This window comes from Globicephala melas, chromosome 19, assembly GCF_963455315.2.
Source record: "Globicephala melas chromosome 19, mGloMel1.2, whole genome shotgun sequence".
In the NCBI taxonomy this organism is placed as follows: domain Eukaryota; kingdom Metazoa; phylum Chordata; class Mammalia; order Artiodactyla; family Delphinidae; genus Globicephala; species Globicephala melas.
In genome coordinates this window covers 36086239-36102742 of record NC_083332.1, presented here as the reverse complement: position 1 = coordinate 36102742, position 16504 = coordinate 36086239, and the positions used below count along the sequence as shown (strand labels likewise).

General features: G+C 39.1%; 1 protein-coding gene across 1 annotated transcript in view; it reads right to left on the bottom strand.

The window, feature by feature from the left end:
- CFAP263 (cilia and flagella associated protein 263) overlaps positions 1–16504 on the bottom strand; it is a 32692-nt gene that overhangs the window by 2670 nt on the left and 13518 nt on the right. Inside the window, exons 7-8 of the mRNA XM_030847955.3 lie at positions 15525–15632; positions 1259–1414 (exon numbers count right to left, since the gene is read on the bottom strand). Of these exons, the coding sequence (XP_030703815.1) occupies positions 1259–1414; positions 15525–15632 (264 nt within the window). The remainder of the gene's footprint in view (positions 1–1258; positions 1415–15524; positions 15633–16504) is intronic.

Here is a 16504-nt window from a genome sequence, read left to right as displayed (position 1 = left end):
CTGCAAAAGGGAGAAAGGGGGAGGAGGAAGAAGGTCATTTGGGACAAACGGATTGTGCCTATTCTACCGCATCTAGCCCTGTGATGGTATGGATGACCTCGTATATGGGGCAGTGTCTGCATGCGTGCGGCGGACGCAGGCCACCTTGGGGCATCCAGAAGACTCTTCTAGAGCTTGTCTCTGTTCCATAAAGTGAGAAGTTGCAGGTTCCTTCTGTACTTCTTTGCTAATTCTTAGCCCCAGATGTGATGGGCCCAAGTATGGATCCTAATTTACTTTCCTGCTGCCAAGTGACCACTGGAAGGGCAGGTAAACGCACTGTGGAAAATGGAGCTGGGGTCTAGATGTGAGAATGCCAAGTTTCCCAAGTGACCTGACTGGGTTTTTAAGCTACCCTAAGGATGTCTTAAGTGCCCTCAGTGTGCAACCTGGTCTGTGGCAGTCTTGGTGCTTTCCTTTTTTTTTGATGCCAGCCTATCATTTGCACTTTTCCTTTTTCTCTTCCATGGCTTACAAGGGGCAAGGGTGCTTCTGTGCACACTGTACCATATGAAAAGGCTATGGGGTTAGTCAACATCAAAAACCCATGGCAAATATGTAAATGCATGGAATCGGGTTCTGAGTGATATTAAAATCCATTATTGGGCTTCCCTGGTGGCGCAGTGGTTGAGAATCTGCCTGCTCATGCAGGGGACACGGGTTCGAGCCCTGGTCTGGGAGGATCCCACATGCCATGGAGCAACTAAGGCCCATGACCCACAACTACTGAGCCTGCGCGTCCGGAGCCTGTGCTCCGCAACAAGAGAGGCCGCGATAGTGAGAGGCCCGTGCACTGCGATGAAGAGTGGCCCCTGCTTGCCACAACTAGAGAAAGCCCTCGCACAGAAACCAAGACCCAACACAGCAAAAATAAATAAATTAATTAATAAACTCCTACCCCCAACATCTTAAAAAAAATCCATTATTATCTCAATTTTTAAAAACTGGCTTCTCCGTGTATAAAATAGCAATCACTAAATTATCAATGGTTGGGAGAGGGATTCAGAAGCTTCCAGAGATCAATATGAAAACAAGCAACTAAAAACACACCATTACTAGAAGCCGTCTTTATTTTGGTGTAAGAGTCGAAGCAACGGCTGAGATTTCTCACAGGTATTACGTGTCTAAAATCCTGTATTCTTACCTCAGCAAACAAAATCCTAAACAAAAATGTGAGGGCCATAAGATATCGTGGGTCTTGGGACTTCCTGTAACTCACCTCTGCAATCTCCACTTTCCTCTCCCACATCCCGATGGCCTTCTCCAGGTCACTGTTTCGGATCTTCTCCCGGACGTACATCATCACCTGTGGCACTCGGAACTCAGACAGCTGCTTCCGGAGCTGTTTGTTCAGAGCCATGGCCTTGGCCTGGTCCTGGGTTGGGAAGGACCAATTAAACGTGGGGCTCCCTGGCAGTTCTAACCTCCTGGGACTTACTGGCCCTGGCATCTCTCCCCAGTTTCAATGTAGTTCTAAAAATAATGTTTACATTTTCAAAGGAGTGGGTGAAATCACAAGATTCTTTTTCTTTACAGATCGTGACATTTTCGTCCAGTTTAGAAACATTAAGTAAAGTCTAAAACAGTCTTTTACCCTCCCTTCTTTCCTTTCTTCCTTCCTCCCTTCCTTCCTCTATTAAGGAATATGCTTTACTTTTGATTGTTTAGGGGCTTTTTTTGCTTTGGAAAAATTATATATTTAAGTATACTTTGATTAGATCAATTTCAATTCATTTTCCTGCCTTTTTTTTTTTGGCAGAATACACATAACATAAATTTTCCCATTTTAACCGTTTTTAAGTGTACAGTTCTGTGGCATTCACAGAACAATTCACATTGTTTTGCAACCTTTATCACCAGCCATCTCCAGAATTTTTTCATCTGCCCCAACTGAACCTCTGTACCCATTAAACACTAACTCCCCAAACCCCCTCCCCATAGGCCCTGGCAACTACCATTCTATTTTCTGTCTCCATGAATGTGACTACTCTAGGTACCTCATATAAGTGGAATCATACAATATTTGTCCTTTTGTGACTGGCTAATTTCACTTAGCATAAATGTCTTCAGGGTTCATCCATGTTGTAGCATGTCAAAATTTCTTTCCTTTTTAAGGATGAATAATATTCATCCTTAAAATAATATAAATAAAACAATATATTCTATTATATGCATATACAACTCACTTTGGTTATTCACTCATCTGGCGATGGACACTTGAGTTGCTTCTACATTTTGGCTATTGTAAATAATGCTGCTACAAACATGGGTATACAAATACCTGTTGTTCAAGTTCATGCTTTCAATTATTTTGGGTATATACCTGGAAGACAACTTGCTGGATCATATGATTATTCAATTTTTTGAGGACTCTGTCTTTTTACATTTCATTTTCAAAAATCATTATACAGTAAAATTAACTAGTCTTTTTCTTCTGAGTGGCTTTTTGAATTAGCATTGTCCTTTTAACAATTGTTTTGAATAGGCAATACATTCAATTCAAATGGTATAGAAGTACACAGTGACAAGCTCCCAACCCACCCCTGTCCCCAGCCACACAGGTCCCCTTCCAAGAAGCATACACTATTTTTAGGTTTCATGCATCCTTCTAGAAATCTATATCCATACAAACATATATGTTTACCTTTCTGACCCAAAGAGTAGCCAATTCTATTCACTTTCATTCACCCAACTTTTTCTTTCCACTCAATACATATTGAAGATTCTTCTGTATCAACACATAAAGAATTTATTCATTCTTTTTAACAGCTTCATAATTTTCCATTGTATGGATGTACTATACTTTAACAGGTCCCCACCAACAGTCACTGAGCTTCTCCATCTCTTGTTATTACAACAAGCAGTGCTGTGCTTACAAATTTTCTGGGTATACATCATTTTGTAAAAATGCAAGTACAATATATCAGTAGGATAAGCTACTGAAAGTGAAATTGCTTATTCTAAGGCAGTGGTTCTCAACCAGAAGCTATTTTGCCCCCAGGAGACATCTGGCAATGTCTGGAGACATTTTTGTGTGTCACAATTAGGGGAGTGCTACTAGCATAGGGTAGGTGGAGGCCAGGGATGCTGCTAAACACCCTGCAAAGCACAGGATGGCCCCCACAACGAAGAATTATCTGACCCGAAACGTCAGTAGGGTCTAGGTTGAGAAACCCTGCCCTAAGCATATGTGTATGTACGGTAAGTGGTGCTAACTTGCCTCCTCTTATAATGATGAAGCCCATTATACTTCTGCAGCAATGTTTGAGACTGCCTGTTTTCTCCATTCTCGCAACACAATCTTACTTTTTCATCTTTGTCAATCTAACAGAGGGAAAATGGTACCTCATTATAGCTTTTATTTTCTGTTCCTTATGAGCAAAGAGGAACATTTTTCATATGTTTGAGATTTTTTAGCTTTTCTGTTTAAATCTTTGGCCCAGTTTTTTCCTATTTTTTGTTAGATTTTTCTTGTTAATTTATAAGACATTTATCTTTTAAGAAAATTAGCTCCTTCTGATATTAAATACAATATTTTTCCAGTTACTTACCTTTGGGCTTCGCTTATGATGGTTTTTGCCATGCAGAAAATTTTTTATTTTTATATAGCTGACTTTATTGATTTCATGGTTTATAGCTTTCACATTTTAAAAGTCTTCCATATTCCAAGATTACAATAAAAATGTTCCCACTATATAAGTTCAGGACTTTAATGGTTTTATTGTTAACATTTAAATCTCTGATACGCCTGGATTAATTTTGCTATTACATATAGTTCCAAATTAATTTTTTCCTAAATGGCTACCCAGTCATTGCAAATCATTTATTGAATAATCTGTTGTCTCTCATTGCAATGCCACCTTTATCACAAACTAAATGTATCAATATCAAAACTATCAGAAACTTGATCATATACATATCATATATGGTCTGTATTAGAGTTCATCATATGGCTTACGTTTTTTTCTTTTATCTTCCCATCTATTCATGGACTTGTTTTAAATACTGTAACTTCATAACACGTTTCAGTATCTAGTAAGGCTAGTCTCCTCCTTATTAAGAATTTTGTGGATATTCTTATTTATTCTTCCAAAAGAATTTTTGAGTCAGTTTACTTAAGCCTTTAAAAAAATCTCCTTGTGGGACTTCCCTGTTGGTCCAGTGGGTAGGACTCCACGCTCCCAATGCAGGAGGCCTGGGTTCAATCCCTGGTCAGGGAACTAGATCCTGCGTGCATTCTGCAACTAGGTGTTTGCGTGCCGCAACTGAGAGTCCACGTGCCGCAACCAAGAAGTCTGCATGCCGCAGCTAAGAAGCCCGTGTGCCATGACTTAAAAAGATCCCGAATGCCATGACTGAGGATCTGGATTGCTGCAATTAAGACCCAGTGCAGCCAAAATAAATAAATAAAATTAAAAGAAAATCTCCTTGTTATTTTAATTGGAATACTATTATTTCACAGATCAACTTAAACAGAACTAACTTTTTTATGATGTTGAATCTTCCTAATCTAGTATTGTATTTTGATTCCTTGCTGTGACACTGGCATCACCTGGGAATTGGGTGAACATGCAAAGCCTCAGGCCACCCATACCTATCCAATCAGAATCTGCTTTTAACAAGATCCCCAGGTGACTGGTTGTCACCTTCTGGTTTGAGAAATGCTGTTTTAACCCAATAAAATTATTTTTTTATCAACTTGTTTTCAGAATGCAACAAAAATTTGTCAGGAAGTGTTCAGTGCATATCTATTATCGGTCTAGCATGACATACAACAGTGGGGAGACCTAAAAATGTACCCAGAACCATCAGTGGACACTCTTGTGAGAATGATGATTACAGAATACCTAAGATAAAATATAATGAAGTAGCAAGAATTAAAGCATTAAAAAATAGGTACTAGCTATGAGGGATATGCTGAGAAGACCCAGGACTGCAGTTCCTATGCAGCACCCCACTTGTAGAGCAGGGGTGAAACTACAGGAAAGACAGGCCACTGTTCCCACACCCAGCTCCAGTGCAATGGTGCAGAAATTTTGCCCAAGGAGAGAGGCTGTAAAATATAAAGCTCTGGAATGCTGCCTAAGAAGGTGAACCTTATTTGGATCAGAGTGTGGGGAGTTCATGCTAAAGACTTTGTGGAAAACAATGGAGATCTCTGGGGTGAGCAATTAAGATCAATCTGATAGTTCCATATTAGTAGCAACAAGCAAAAAGCAGATTAGCTAGATGTTTAACTTAACCAGAGAAAGAGACAATTAAGAGCCTTATGGGGTTAGAGCAAGCCTCAATGACTGGCAACACTTCGCCCCTGTGACAGGGTCTGACTGTAATTAGATCAGAATGTGGAACAATTCACGTCTCAGGGTGTTAAAGCAATAGAGCAATTAGCTAGTAATTAATAGAGGCTAACAGCTAGGTGTGACACCAATAGAGGTAGACTGGCAAGAAGTTTAGCTGGAAGATGGAGGAGTCAAAGAGAACTAAGCTGAAATCACCCTGGTTGTCAGGGAGATTGTATCCATGATCAAGGCTGTACCCTCTGGGGAGCCACATCAGAGGCTACTAACAGCAGGAGAAATAGACTTTACTGAATTAGTCCAGCCAAATTAGTACACAACAAGCAAAAACAATGACAAGACCAAGATCAGTATCTGGTGATGCTAAAGTATATTATCTAAAAAGTCCAGTATTCAACAAAAATTATGAAATAGGAAAGAAACAAGGAAGTGTGACCCACACAGGGAAAAAAGCAGGCAACATAAACTACCTTTCGGAGAATCCAGATGGCGGACTTAGCAAAGTCTTCGAAGCAACTATTATAAAGATGTTCAAAAAACGAAAGGAAACCATGTTTAAAGAATTAAAAGAATATATGATGATAGTGTCTTATCAGAGAATATCAATAAAGAGGTAGAAATTATTTAAATTATTTAAAAAATAAAAAGAAGAACCAAATAGAAAATTTGGAGTCTTTCCAAATGGAATGAAAAATTCACTAGAGGGGATCAACAGTACATTTAAGCCAAGAGAAGAAATAATTAGTTAACTTAAGGTAAGTTGATAGAGATTATGCAATATGAAGAACACAGAGAAAAAAGAAGAAAGAAGTCTTGGAGAAATGTGGAACACCCCTAAGTGCACCAACACACATGAAAACTTCCCACATCCACAAACTTCAACGAACTCCAAGTAGGATTAGTGCAAAGAAATCCATGCCCAGATACTTTGTACCCAAAATGTTGACTGACAAGGCAAAGAGAATATATTGAAAGCAGCAAGAGAAAATAATTCATCACATACAAGGGAAGCCCAATAAGATTAATAGCTGACTTCTCATCAGAAACAAAATGGAGGCCCAAAGGCAGTGGGATGACATATTCTAAGTGCTGAAAAGGAAAAAAAAAAAAACTGTCAACAAAGAATCTTACACCCAGCAAAACTATCTTTCAAAAATGCAAGAAAGCAATGAGCAAGCACACCCAGATCTTGGTTTCCAATATTAATCAAATAAAAAGACCCAAGACTCCTTGGAGAAATGGCTAATTCTAGGACTGGGGCAGGAAATATACAAGAAGAGCCTGGAGCATCTTCTAGTTCCAGAAAGGAAAGAGGTGCTCAAAACAAAACACATACAACAACAATAACCACCCACAAAAATGGGGATATACCAGAGGAACACAGAACCTGACTGAAAGAGCTCTCAACATCCAACTGGAACAATGGGAGCAACAAAATAAATAACGTTAGATTATAAACCAATATATAAAATTAATATTCATGAATTGATGCTGATATAAATAAATATTTTTTAAAATAAACAAATGGGGTAGAATTGACAAATCTCTCACAGAGAAGAATTCCAAAAAATTTATAACCCCGACTTCTTAAGCGTGGCCTGCACACAGGACCTTCCTTCTAAAGAGTAAAGTCTGAAAAGTGGGAAAGAGTAACTTTGCAGTGGAGAAACCTGTGGAACACCATCTCAGCCAGGTGATCAAAGTTAACATCAGCTATGAAAAGTCTTGTGGACAGGATGCTCCCTTGATATGATGTGATGAAAATAGCACTTTACTTCTGTAGAACAAGGCTACATCCAAGAAAACAAATAGCACAAACACAGGTAATTATGTAGATAATTATAAAAAAAACAGCATAATTGCATACTTTCCTTCTTTTAACTGATTTAAAAAGCATTTTCATAAAACAATATGTATATAATTTTATATTGGACCTATAACATATAAAATGTAATATATTTGACAATAATAGCACAAAAGCAGGCTGAAATGAATCTGTATTTGAGTAGGAAAATAACACCAGATGGTAACTCAAATCTACAGGAAGAAGTGAAGAGAACCACACAAGTGGTAAAGGAAGGTTAATGTAACAAATTCTATGAACATACTGCATCTCCTTTCTTCTTTCAGCTTTTGGTTCCCTTCCTCACACCATTTACAAAGTAACTCACAATGGATCGTAACCTAAATTTAAGACCTATAAAAGTCTTAAGAAAAGACATAGGAGGGACTTCCCTGGTGGCACAGTGGTTAAGAATCCACCTGCCAATGGAGGGGACACGGGTTTGAGCCCTGGGCTGGGAAGATCCCACATGCTGTGGAGCAACTAAGCCCGTGTGCCACAGCTACTGAGCCTGTGCTCTACAGCCTGTGAGCCACAACTACTGAGCCTGTGAGCCACAATACTGAAGCCTGTGTACCTAGAGCCTGTGCTCCTCAACAAGGGAAGCCACTGCAACAAGAAGCCCGCACACCACAACGAACAGTATCCCCCGCTCGCCACAACTAGAGAAAACCCTCACGCAGCAACAAAAACCCAACTCAGCCAAAAATAAATAAATAAAATAAATAAATTTATTTAAAAAAAAAACTGGGCAAAGGCCTTGAATAGACATTTCTGCAAAAAAGATAGACATGTGGCCAAAAAGCATATGAAAAGATGCTTCATGTCATCAGTAATTAAGGAAATTCAAATCAAAACCACAATGAAATACCACTTCACACCCACTAGGACAGCATTAAAAAAAACACCTGAAAATAACAAGTGTTGGTGAACATGAACAGAAATTGGAACACTCACACGTACATTTTCTTTTTTCTTTTTTTTTTTTGCAGTACGCAGGCCTCTCATTGTTCTGGACTCTCCCGTTGCGGAGCACAGGCTCCGGACGTGCAGGCTCAGCGGCCATGGCTCACGGGCCCAGCCGCTCCACGGCATGTGGTATCTTCCCGGACCAGGGCACGAACCCGTGTTCCCTGCATCGGCAGGCGGACTCTAAACCACTGCGCTACCAGGGAAGCCCCATTTTCTTTTTTTAAGTTCTAGGAATTTTCTTTATATTTCCACTCAGCTTTCATGTATTTCTTTTTCTTATTAGTCATCCATTTTCTACACATCAGTGTATACATGTCAATCCCAACTGCCCAATTCATCACACCACAACCCCCAACCCCTGCCACTTTCCCCCCTTGGTGTCCATACATTTTTTCTCTACTTCTGTGTCTCAATTTCTGCTCTGCAAACCAGTTCATCTGTACCATTTTCTATGCTCCACATATATGCATAAATATACGATATTTGTTTTTCCCTTTCTGACTTACTTCACTCTGTATGACAGTCTCTAGATCCAACCACGTCTCAACAAATGACCCAATTTTGTTCCTTTTTATGGCTGAGTAATATTCCATTGTATATATGTACCACATCTTCTTTATCCATTCGTCTGTCAATGGGATTTAGGTTGATTCCATGACCTGGCTATTGTAAACAGTGCTGCAATGAACATTGGGGTGCATGTGTCTTTTTGAATTATGGTTTTCTCTGGGTATATGCCCAGTAGTGGGATTGCTGGGTCATATGGTAATTCTATGTTTAGTTCTTTAAGGCACCACCATACTGTTCTCCATAGTGGCTGTATCAATTTACACTCCCACCAACAGTGCAAGACACTTCCCTTTTTTCCACACCCTCTCCAGCATTTGTTGTTTGTAATGCCCATTCTGACTGGTGTGAGGTGATACCTTACTGTAGTTTTGATTTGCATTTCTCTAATGATTAGTGATGTTGAGCATCCTTTCATGTGTTTGCTGGCAATCTGTATATCTTCTTTAGAGAAATGTCTATTTAGGTCTTCTGCCCATTTTTGGATTGGGTTGTTTGATTTTTTGATATTGAGCTGCATGAGCTGCTTGTATATTTTGGAGATTAATCCTTTGTCAGTTGCCTCATTTGCAAATATTTTCTCCCATTCTGAGGGTTGTCTTTTCATCTAGTTTATGGTTTCCTTTGCTGTACAAAAGCTTTTAAGTTTCATTAGGTTCCATTTGTTTATTTTTGGTTTTATTTCCATTACTCAAGGAGGTGGATCAAAAATATCTTGCTGTGATTTATGTCAAAGACTGTTCTTCCTATGTTTTCCTCTAAGAGTTTTATAGTGCCCAGTCTTACATTTACGTCTCTAATCCATTTTGAGTTTATTTCTGTGTATGGTGTTAGGGAGTGTTCTAATTTCAATCTTTTACATGGAGCTAACCAGTTTTCCCAGCACCACTTATTGAAGAGACTGTCTTTTCTCCATTGTATATCCTTGCCTCCTTTGATATAGATTAGTTGACCATAGATGCGTGGGTTTATCTCTGGGCTTTCTATCGTGTTCCATTGATCTATATTTTTGTTTTTGTGCCAGTACCATATTGTCTTGATTACTGTAGCTTTGTAGTATAGTCTGAAGTCAGGGAGCCTGATTCCTCCAGCTCCGTTTTTTTCCCTCAAGACTGCTTTGGCTATTCAGGGTCTTTTTTGTCTCCATATAAATTTTAAGATTTCTTGTTCTAGCTCTGTAAAAAATGCCCTTGGTAATTTGATAGGGATTGCATTGAATTTGTAGATTGCTTTGGGTAGTACAGTCATTTGCACAATATTGATTCTTCCAATCCAAGAATATGGTGTATCTCTCCATCTGTTGGTATCATCTTTAATTTCTTTCATCAGTGTCTTATAGTTGTCTGCATACAGGTCTTTTGTCTCCCTAGGTAGGTTTATTCCTAGATATTTTATGCTTTTTGTTGCAATGGTAAATGGGAGTGTTTCGTTAATTTCTCTTTCAGATTTTTCATCATTAGTGTATAGGAATGCCAGAGATTTCTGTGCATTAATTTTGTATCCTGCAACTTTACCAAATTCATTGATCAGCTCTAGTAGTTTTCTGGTGGCATTTTTAGGATTCTCTATGTATAGTGCCATGTCATCTGCAAACAGGGAGAGTTTTACTTCTTCTTTTCCAATTTGGTTTCCTTTTATTTCTTTTTCTTCTCTGATTGCCGTGGCTAGGACTTCCAAATCTATGTTGAATAATAGTGGTGAGAGTGGACATCCTTGTCTTGTTCGTGATCTTAGAGGAAATACTTTCAGTTTTTCATCATTGAGAATGATGTTTGCTGTGGGTTTGTTGTATATGGACTTTATTATGTTGAGGTAGGTTCCCTCTATGCCCACTTTCTGGAGAGTTTTTATCATAAATGGGTGTTGAATTTTGTCAAATGCTTTTTCTGCACCCATTGAGATGACCATATAGTTTTTCTTTTTCAATCTGTTAATAAGTGTATCACATTGATTGATTTGCATATATTGAAGAATTCTTGCATCCCTAGGATAAATCCCACTTGATCATGGTGTATGATCATTTTAATGTGTTGTTGGTTTCTGTTTGCTAGTATTTTGCTGAGGATTTTTGCATCTATATTCATCAGTGATATTGGTTTCTAATTTTCTTTTTCTGTAGTATCTTTGTCTGGTTTTGGTAACAGGGTGATGGTGGCCTCATAGAATGAGTTTGGGAGTTTTCCTTCCTCTGCAATTTTTTGGAGGAGTTTGAGAAGGATGGGTGTTAGCTCTTTAAATGTTTGATAGAATTCACCCGTGAAGCCATCTGGCCCTGGACTTTTGTTTGGTGGAAGATTTTTAATCACAGTTTCAATTTCATTACTTCTGATTCATCTGTTCATATTTTCTATTTCTTCCTGGTTCAGTCTTGGAAGGTTATACCTTTCTAAGAATTTGCCCATTTCTTCCAGGTTGTCCATTTTATTGGCACAGAGTTGCTTGTAGTAGTCTCTTAGGATGCTTTGTATTTCTGCAGTGTCTGTTGTAACTTCTCCTTTTTCATTACTAATTTTATTGATTTGAGTCCTCTCCCTCTTTTTCTTGATGAGTCTGGCTAATGGTTTATCAATTTTGTTTATCTTCTCAAAGAACCAGCTTTTAGTTTTATTGATCTTTGCTATTGTTTTCTTTGTTTCTATTTCATTTATTTCTGCTCTGATCTTTATGATTTCTTTCCTTCTGCTAACTTTGGGTTTTGTTTGTTCTTCTTTCTCTAGTTCCTTTAGGTGTAAGGTTAGATTGTTTATTTGAGATTTTTTTTGTTTCTTGAGGTAGGCTCGTATAGCTATAAACTTCCCTCTTAGAACTGCTTTTGCTGCATCCCATAGGTTTTGGATCATCATGTTTCATTGTCATTTGTGTCTAGGTATTTTTTGATTTCCTCTTTGATTTCTTTGTGATATCTTGGTTATTTAGTAATGTATTGTTTAGCCTCCATGCGTTTGTGTTTTTTAAGTTTTTTTCCCTGTAATTGATTTCTAATCTCAGAGCGTTTTGGTCAGAAAAGATGCTTGATACGATTTCAATTTTCTTAAATTTACTGAGGCTTGATTTGTGACCCAAGATGTGATCTATCCTGGAGAAAGTTCCATGCACACTTGATAAGAAAGTGTAATCTATCTGGTTTTGGATGGAATGTCCTATAAATACCAATTAAATCTATCTGGTCTATTGTGTCATTTAAAGCTTCTGTTTTCTTATTAATTTTCTGTTTGGATGATCTGTCCATTGGTGTAAGTGAGGTGTTAAAGTCCCCCACTATTATTGTGTTACTGTCGATTTCCTCTTTTAGAGCTGTTTGCAGTTGCCTTATGTATTGAGGTTCTCCTATGTTGGGTTCATATATATTTATAATTGTTACATCTTCTTCTTGGATTGATCCCTTGATCATTATGTAGTGCTTTCCTTTTCTCTTGTAACATTCTTTATTTTAAAGTCTATTTTATCTGATATGAGTATTGCTACTCCAGCTTTCTTTTGATTTCATTTGCATAGAATATCTTTTTCCATCCCCTCACTTTCAGTCTGTATGTGTCCCTAGGTCTGAAGTGGGTCTCTTGTAGACAGCATATATATGGGTCTTGTTTTTGTATCCATTCAGCAAGCCTGTGTCTTTTGGTTGGAGCATTTAATCCATTCACATTTAGGGTAATTATCAATATGTATGTTCCTATGACCATTGTCTTAATTGTTTTGGGTTTGTTTTTGTAGGTCCTTTTCTTCTCTTGTGTTTCCCACTTAGAGAAGTTCCTTTAGTATTTGTTGTAGAGCTGGTTTGGTGGGGATGAATTCTCTTAGCTTTTGCTTGTCTGTAAAGCTTTTGATTTCTCCATCGAATCTGAATGAGATCCTTGCCAGGTAGAGTAATCTGGTTTGTACGTTCTTCCCTTTCCTCTCTTTAAGTATATCATGCCACTCCCTTCTGGCTTGTAGAGTTTCTGCTGAGAAATCAGCTGTTAACCTTATGGGAGGTCCCTTGTATGTTATTTGTCATTTTTCCCTTACTGCTTTCAATAATTTTTCTTTGTCTTTAATTTTTGCCAATTTGATTTCTATTTGTCTCGGCATGTTTCTCCTTGGGTTTATCCTGTATGGGACTCTCTGCTTCCTGGACTTGGGTGGCTATTTCCTTTCTGATGTTAGGGAAGTTTTCAACTATAATCTCTTCAAATATTTTCTAGGGTCCTTTCTCTCTCTCTTCTCCTTCTGGGACCCCTATAATGCGAATGTTGTTGCGTTTAATGTTGTCCCAGAGGTCTCTTAGGCTGTCTTCATTTCTTTTCATTCTTTTTTCTTTATTCTGTTCTGCAGCAGTGAATTCCACCACTCTGTCTTCCAGGTCACTTATCCATTCTTCTGCCTCAGTTATTCTGCTACTGATTCCTTCTAGTGTATTTTTCATTTCAGTTATTGTATTGTTCATCTCTGTTTGTTTGTTCTTTAATTCTTCTAGATCTTTGTTAAACATTTCTTGCATCTTCTCTTTCTTTGCCTCTGTTCTTTTTCCAAGGTCCTGGATCATCTTCACTATCATTATTCTGAGTTCTTTTTCTGGAAGATTGCCTATCTCCATTTCATTTAGTTGTTTTTCTGGGGTTCTATCTTGTTCCTTCATCTGGTATGTAACCTTCTGCCTTTTCATCTTGTCTATCTTTCTGTGAATGTCACATGCATACATTTTTTTAATCTTAATCATTTTATTCATAGCAATTCTTGGCACATAAGTATTGTTGAAGGGATTCATGTATGACTACAGGATAGCAGATTCATGGCTGTGAATAAATCAAGTGATTAAGATCTAAGAGTCTGAGCCTGGGTTTGAATTGCTGATCTGCACGTAATAGAGGTGAGACTTGGAACAAGTAAACTTAAGATTTCTGTGTCTGAAGTTATATATACAATGAAATGGGGATAAAAATGTTACTTGCCTCAAGTTTTTTATAAGGATTAAATAAAATAAATAACTTTGTGACACATGTACATTTTTGATGGGAATGTAAAATGGTGTGGCCACTTTGCAAAAGAGTTTGGCAGTTCTGTAAATGTTAAACCTAGAGGTACCATATATATAACCCACAGTTCCACTGTTAGCTATATGTCCAAGAGAAAAGAAAACATATAATCACACAAAAACTTGTACATGAATGTTCACAGCAGCATTATTCAAAATAGCCAAAAAACAAAAACAACACAACTATCGATCAAACTGATGAATGGATTAAACAAAATGTGGTACATTCAAGGAAACATTATTCAGCCATAAAAAGAAACAAGTATTGATACATGCTATAACATGAATCTTGAAAATATTATTAAAGTTAAAGGGTCACACTGTATGATTCCTTTTATATGAAAGGTTGACAAATAGCAAATTCACAGAGACAGAAAGCTGATTAGTAGTCACCTATGGCTGGAGGGTGGGAATGAGGTGAGGTGAAATGGAGGATTTCTAATTGGTCCGGGGTTTCTTTCTGAGGTGACGAAAATGTTCTAAAATAATTATGCTGATTGTTACACAACTCTGAATATACTATAAACCACTCAAATGTACACTTTAAATTGGTAAATTATTTCATATATGAATTATATCCCAACAGAGCTGTTTTTTAAAAAGTTAAGAAAATGAAAATATACTAAGTAGTGAATGCTGGGCTTTTAAAAATTGATTTCATGTTTTACTTGTAATCTAATAAATATCATCCCAAACAAAGAAATACCACAGGAATTCTGCATGGAGAGAGCACACAGACTTTTGCTTCACCTTTGTTACCGGCCACTCTGCAGCGAGACCGACTTTTTTGCAAAGGGTACTGGTTCTCCTTCAAAGATATGATGTGGATGCCATGGCAAAACTGAGTCAGATGTAGTAATCCTGCGGCTTTTTGGCCATTGTAGGCAGGTTTGGGGCCACACATGCTGCTGGGGACACTTCAGGCTCATTCAAGGCAATGATAGTAATAACTGAAATAATGGCTTTAAGAGGTTGACAAAGCATTGTCCTATCTGATTACTGCAACAAGGGCTGTGATGTCTTTTTCACAGACGTGGAAACAGTTCTGTCTAATTCAAAGGCTTGCTCAAGGCTAGAGACTGGCAACACAAACCTGATACCAGGCCTTCTGAATACAAGTCCAGGGTTCATTTTCCGTCACCTTGCCCCCAAAGTCTCCTTTAAGTCATATCCTAGGTGCGTGTAACTGGTGGAAATTCAACTCTATGTGTTCAACAAAATAATGAGAGCACTCAATCCCAATGCAGATATCGGGAGCTCAGATGACACCACACATTTTCACATGGTGACCACAGGCCCTGGAGTGGGCCTGGGACAGTGGTCACAGGTCTGCCATCTGAGCATCTGTCGTACCGAGTGAGAGCTCCATGTTTAAAGAGCTTTCTCTCCTTTACACAGAAAGTTATATTTTGCCATGTGTTCTTTTTCTCATATCAGTTACATTATTACATGCATCATACATTTTTTTTGCCAGATTGAATACACTACACTTTGAATGTGGTACCTTATGGGTCACTTAAGGAATTCTTGAGAGTCATCTGGACTCCGTAGTTTCTAGATGATTTCATGATTTCTGACACTAGATTCTAACCCGGCAGTAAAATGCAACACCATGGACTGGAGCCTCCAGGGGCCACTTTCTCATTTGATGGCCCAGAGCTATTTTGGTTTTTATTATCTAGGCTTTTCTACACAAAAACCAAGGTGGCCTACATCGTGGTGAACGCTGACCCGAGCCCTTGCAGACAGAAGGAGAAAAACACCAGAAACAGTATGTTTTACCCTCTCCTACCTCCTCTACTTGCAGGGTTTCTTTTTCAACTTTTTCGAGTAACTCTTTTCTCAACAAGAACTCTTTGTCCAGATCGACGGACATTTCCATGGCTCGGTGTAGCTTGCTCTGAAATATAACAACACAGCAAGTCTTGAGCAAAGATGATTGCTTAGAACTATAGGAAGGATAGACATACAAACAGCTCTTTATTAAGCAGGAGACTAGAAGGACCAACCAGGAACTTGGGCCTGCCCTTCTCATGGCTGCCCAGATTTTCAGAATCCTGGTGTCTAAGTGGCAGGGGAGGAGAGGACCTCGGGAGGCTTGTCCTCACCTGCAAAGTAGCCAGATACACCTGGGCCCAAATCCCACCCCACCACTTACTAAGAGAACCTCTCTTAACTAGGGCTAGTTGCCTTGTAGGGTTGTAGAAAGGCTTAAGGGAGACAAACCTGGTAAAGTGTTGAGCACAGTGCCTGACACACGGAGAACCCACGGCAGACGGCCGCCATCACTACCTCACTTGGATGAAGAGGTGGATGCTACTGTGAGCCCACTGTACAGGTGAGGGAGCTGACTTTTAGGGAGGTGAAACAACTTCCCCAGGGTCACAGAGACGAGGGGGAGCCAGGTTTGATCCCAGGCAGCGTGACTTCACAGCCCATGGACTCCACCACTGTCTCCAAAGCCTATGAGGACTGGGCATGCTGGTGCTGGAGAGTTTCTGCAGGAGCTGCTCCACAGCTTCCTGTTGCATCTTTTGCTGCCGCCCCTCACCAGCTCCTCCCTGGCCCCTGCTTCTTAGGTTTGCCCCCTTTGGACCTCCATCTACTAATGGTGAAGAGTCAACCTGGGGGAGTTGGGATGTGCTCTGCTTGGCTGAGGAGGAGGGGGCTGAGGGACAGAAGCCAGTGACTCCAGGGGGCTGGCCAACAAACCCTGAGAACCTACCCAGGCACTGGTCGGCAAAACAACCTAGGCCCGGCCACCAAGAGGCC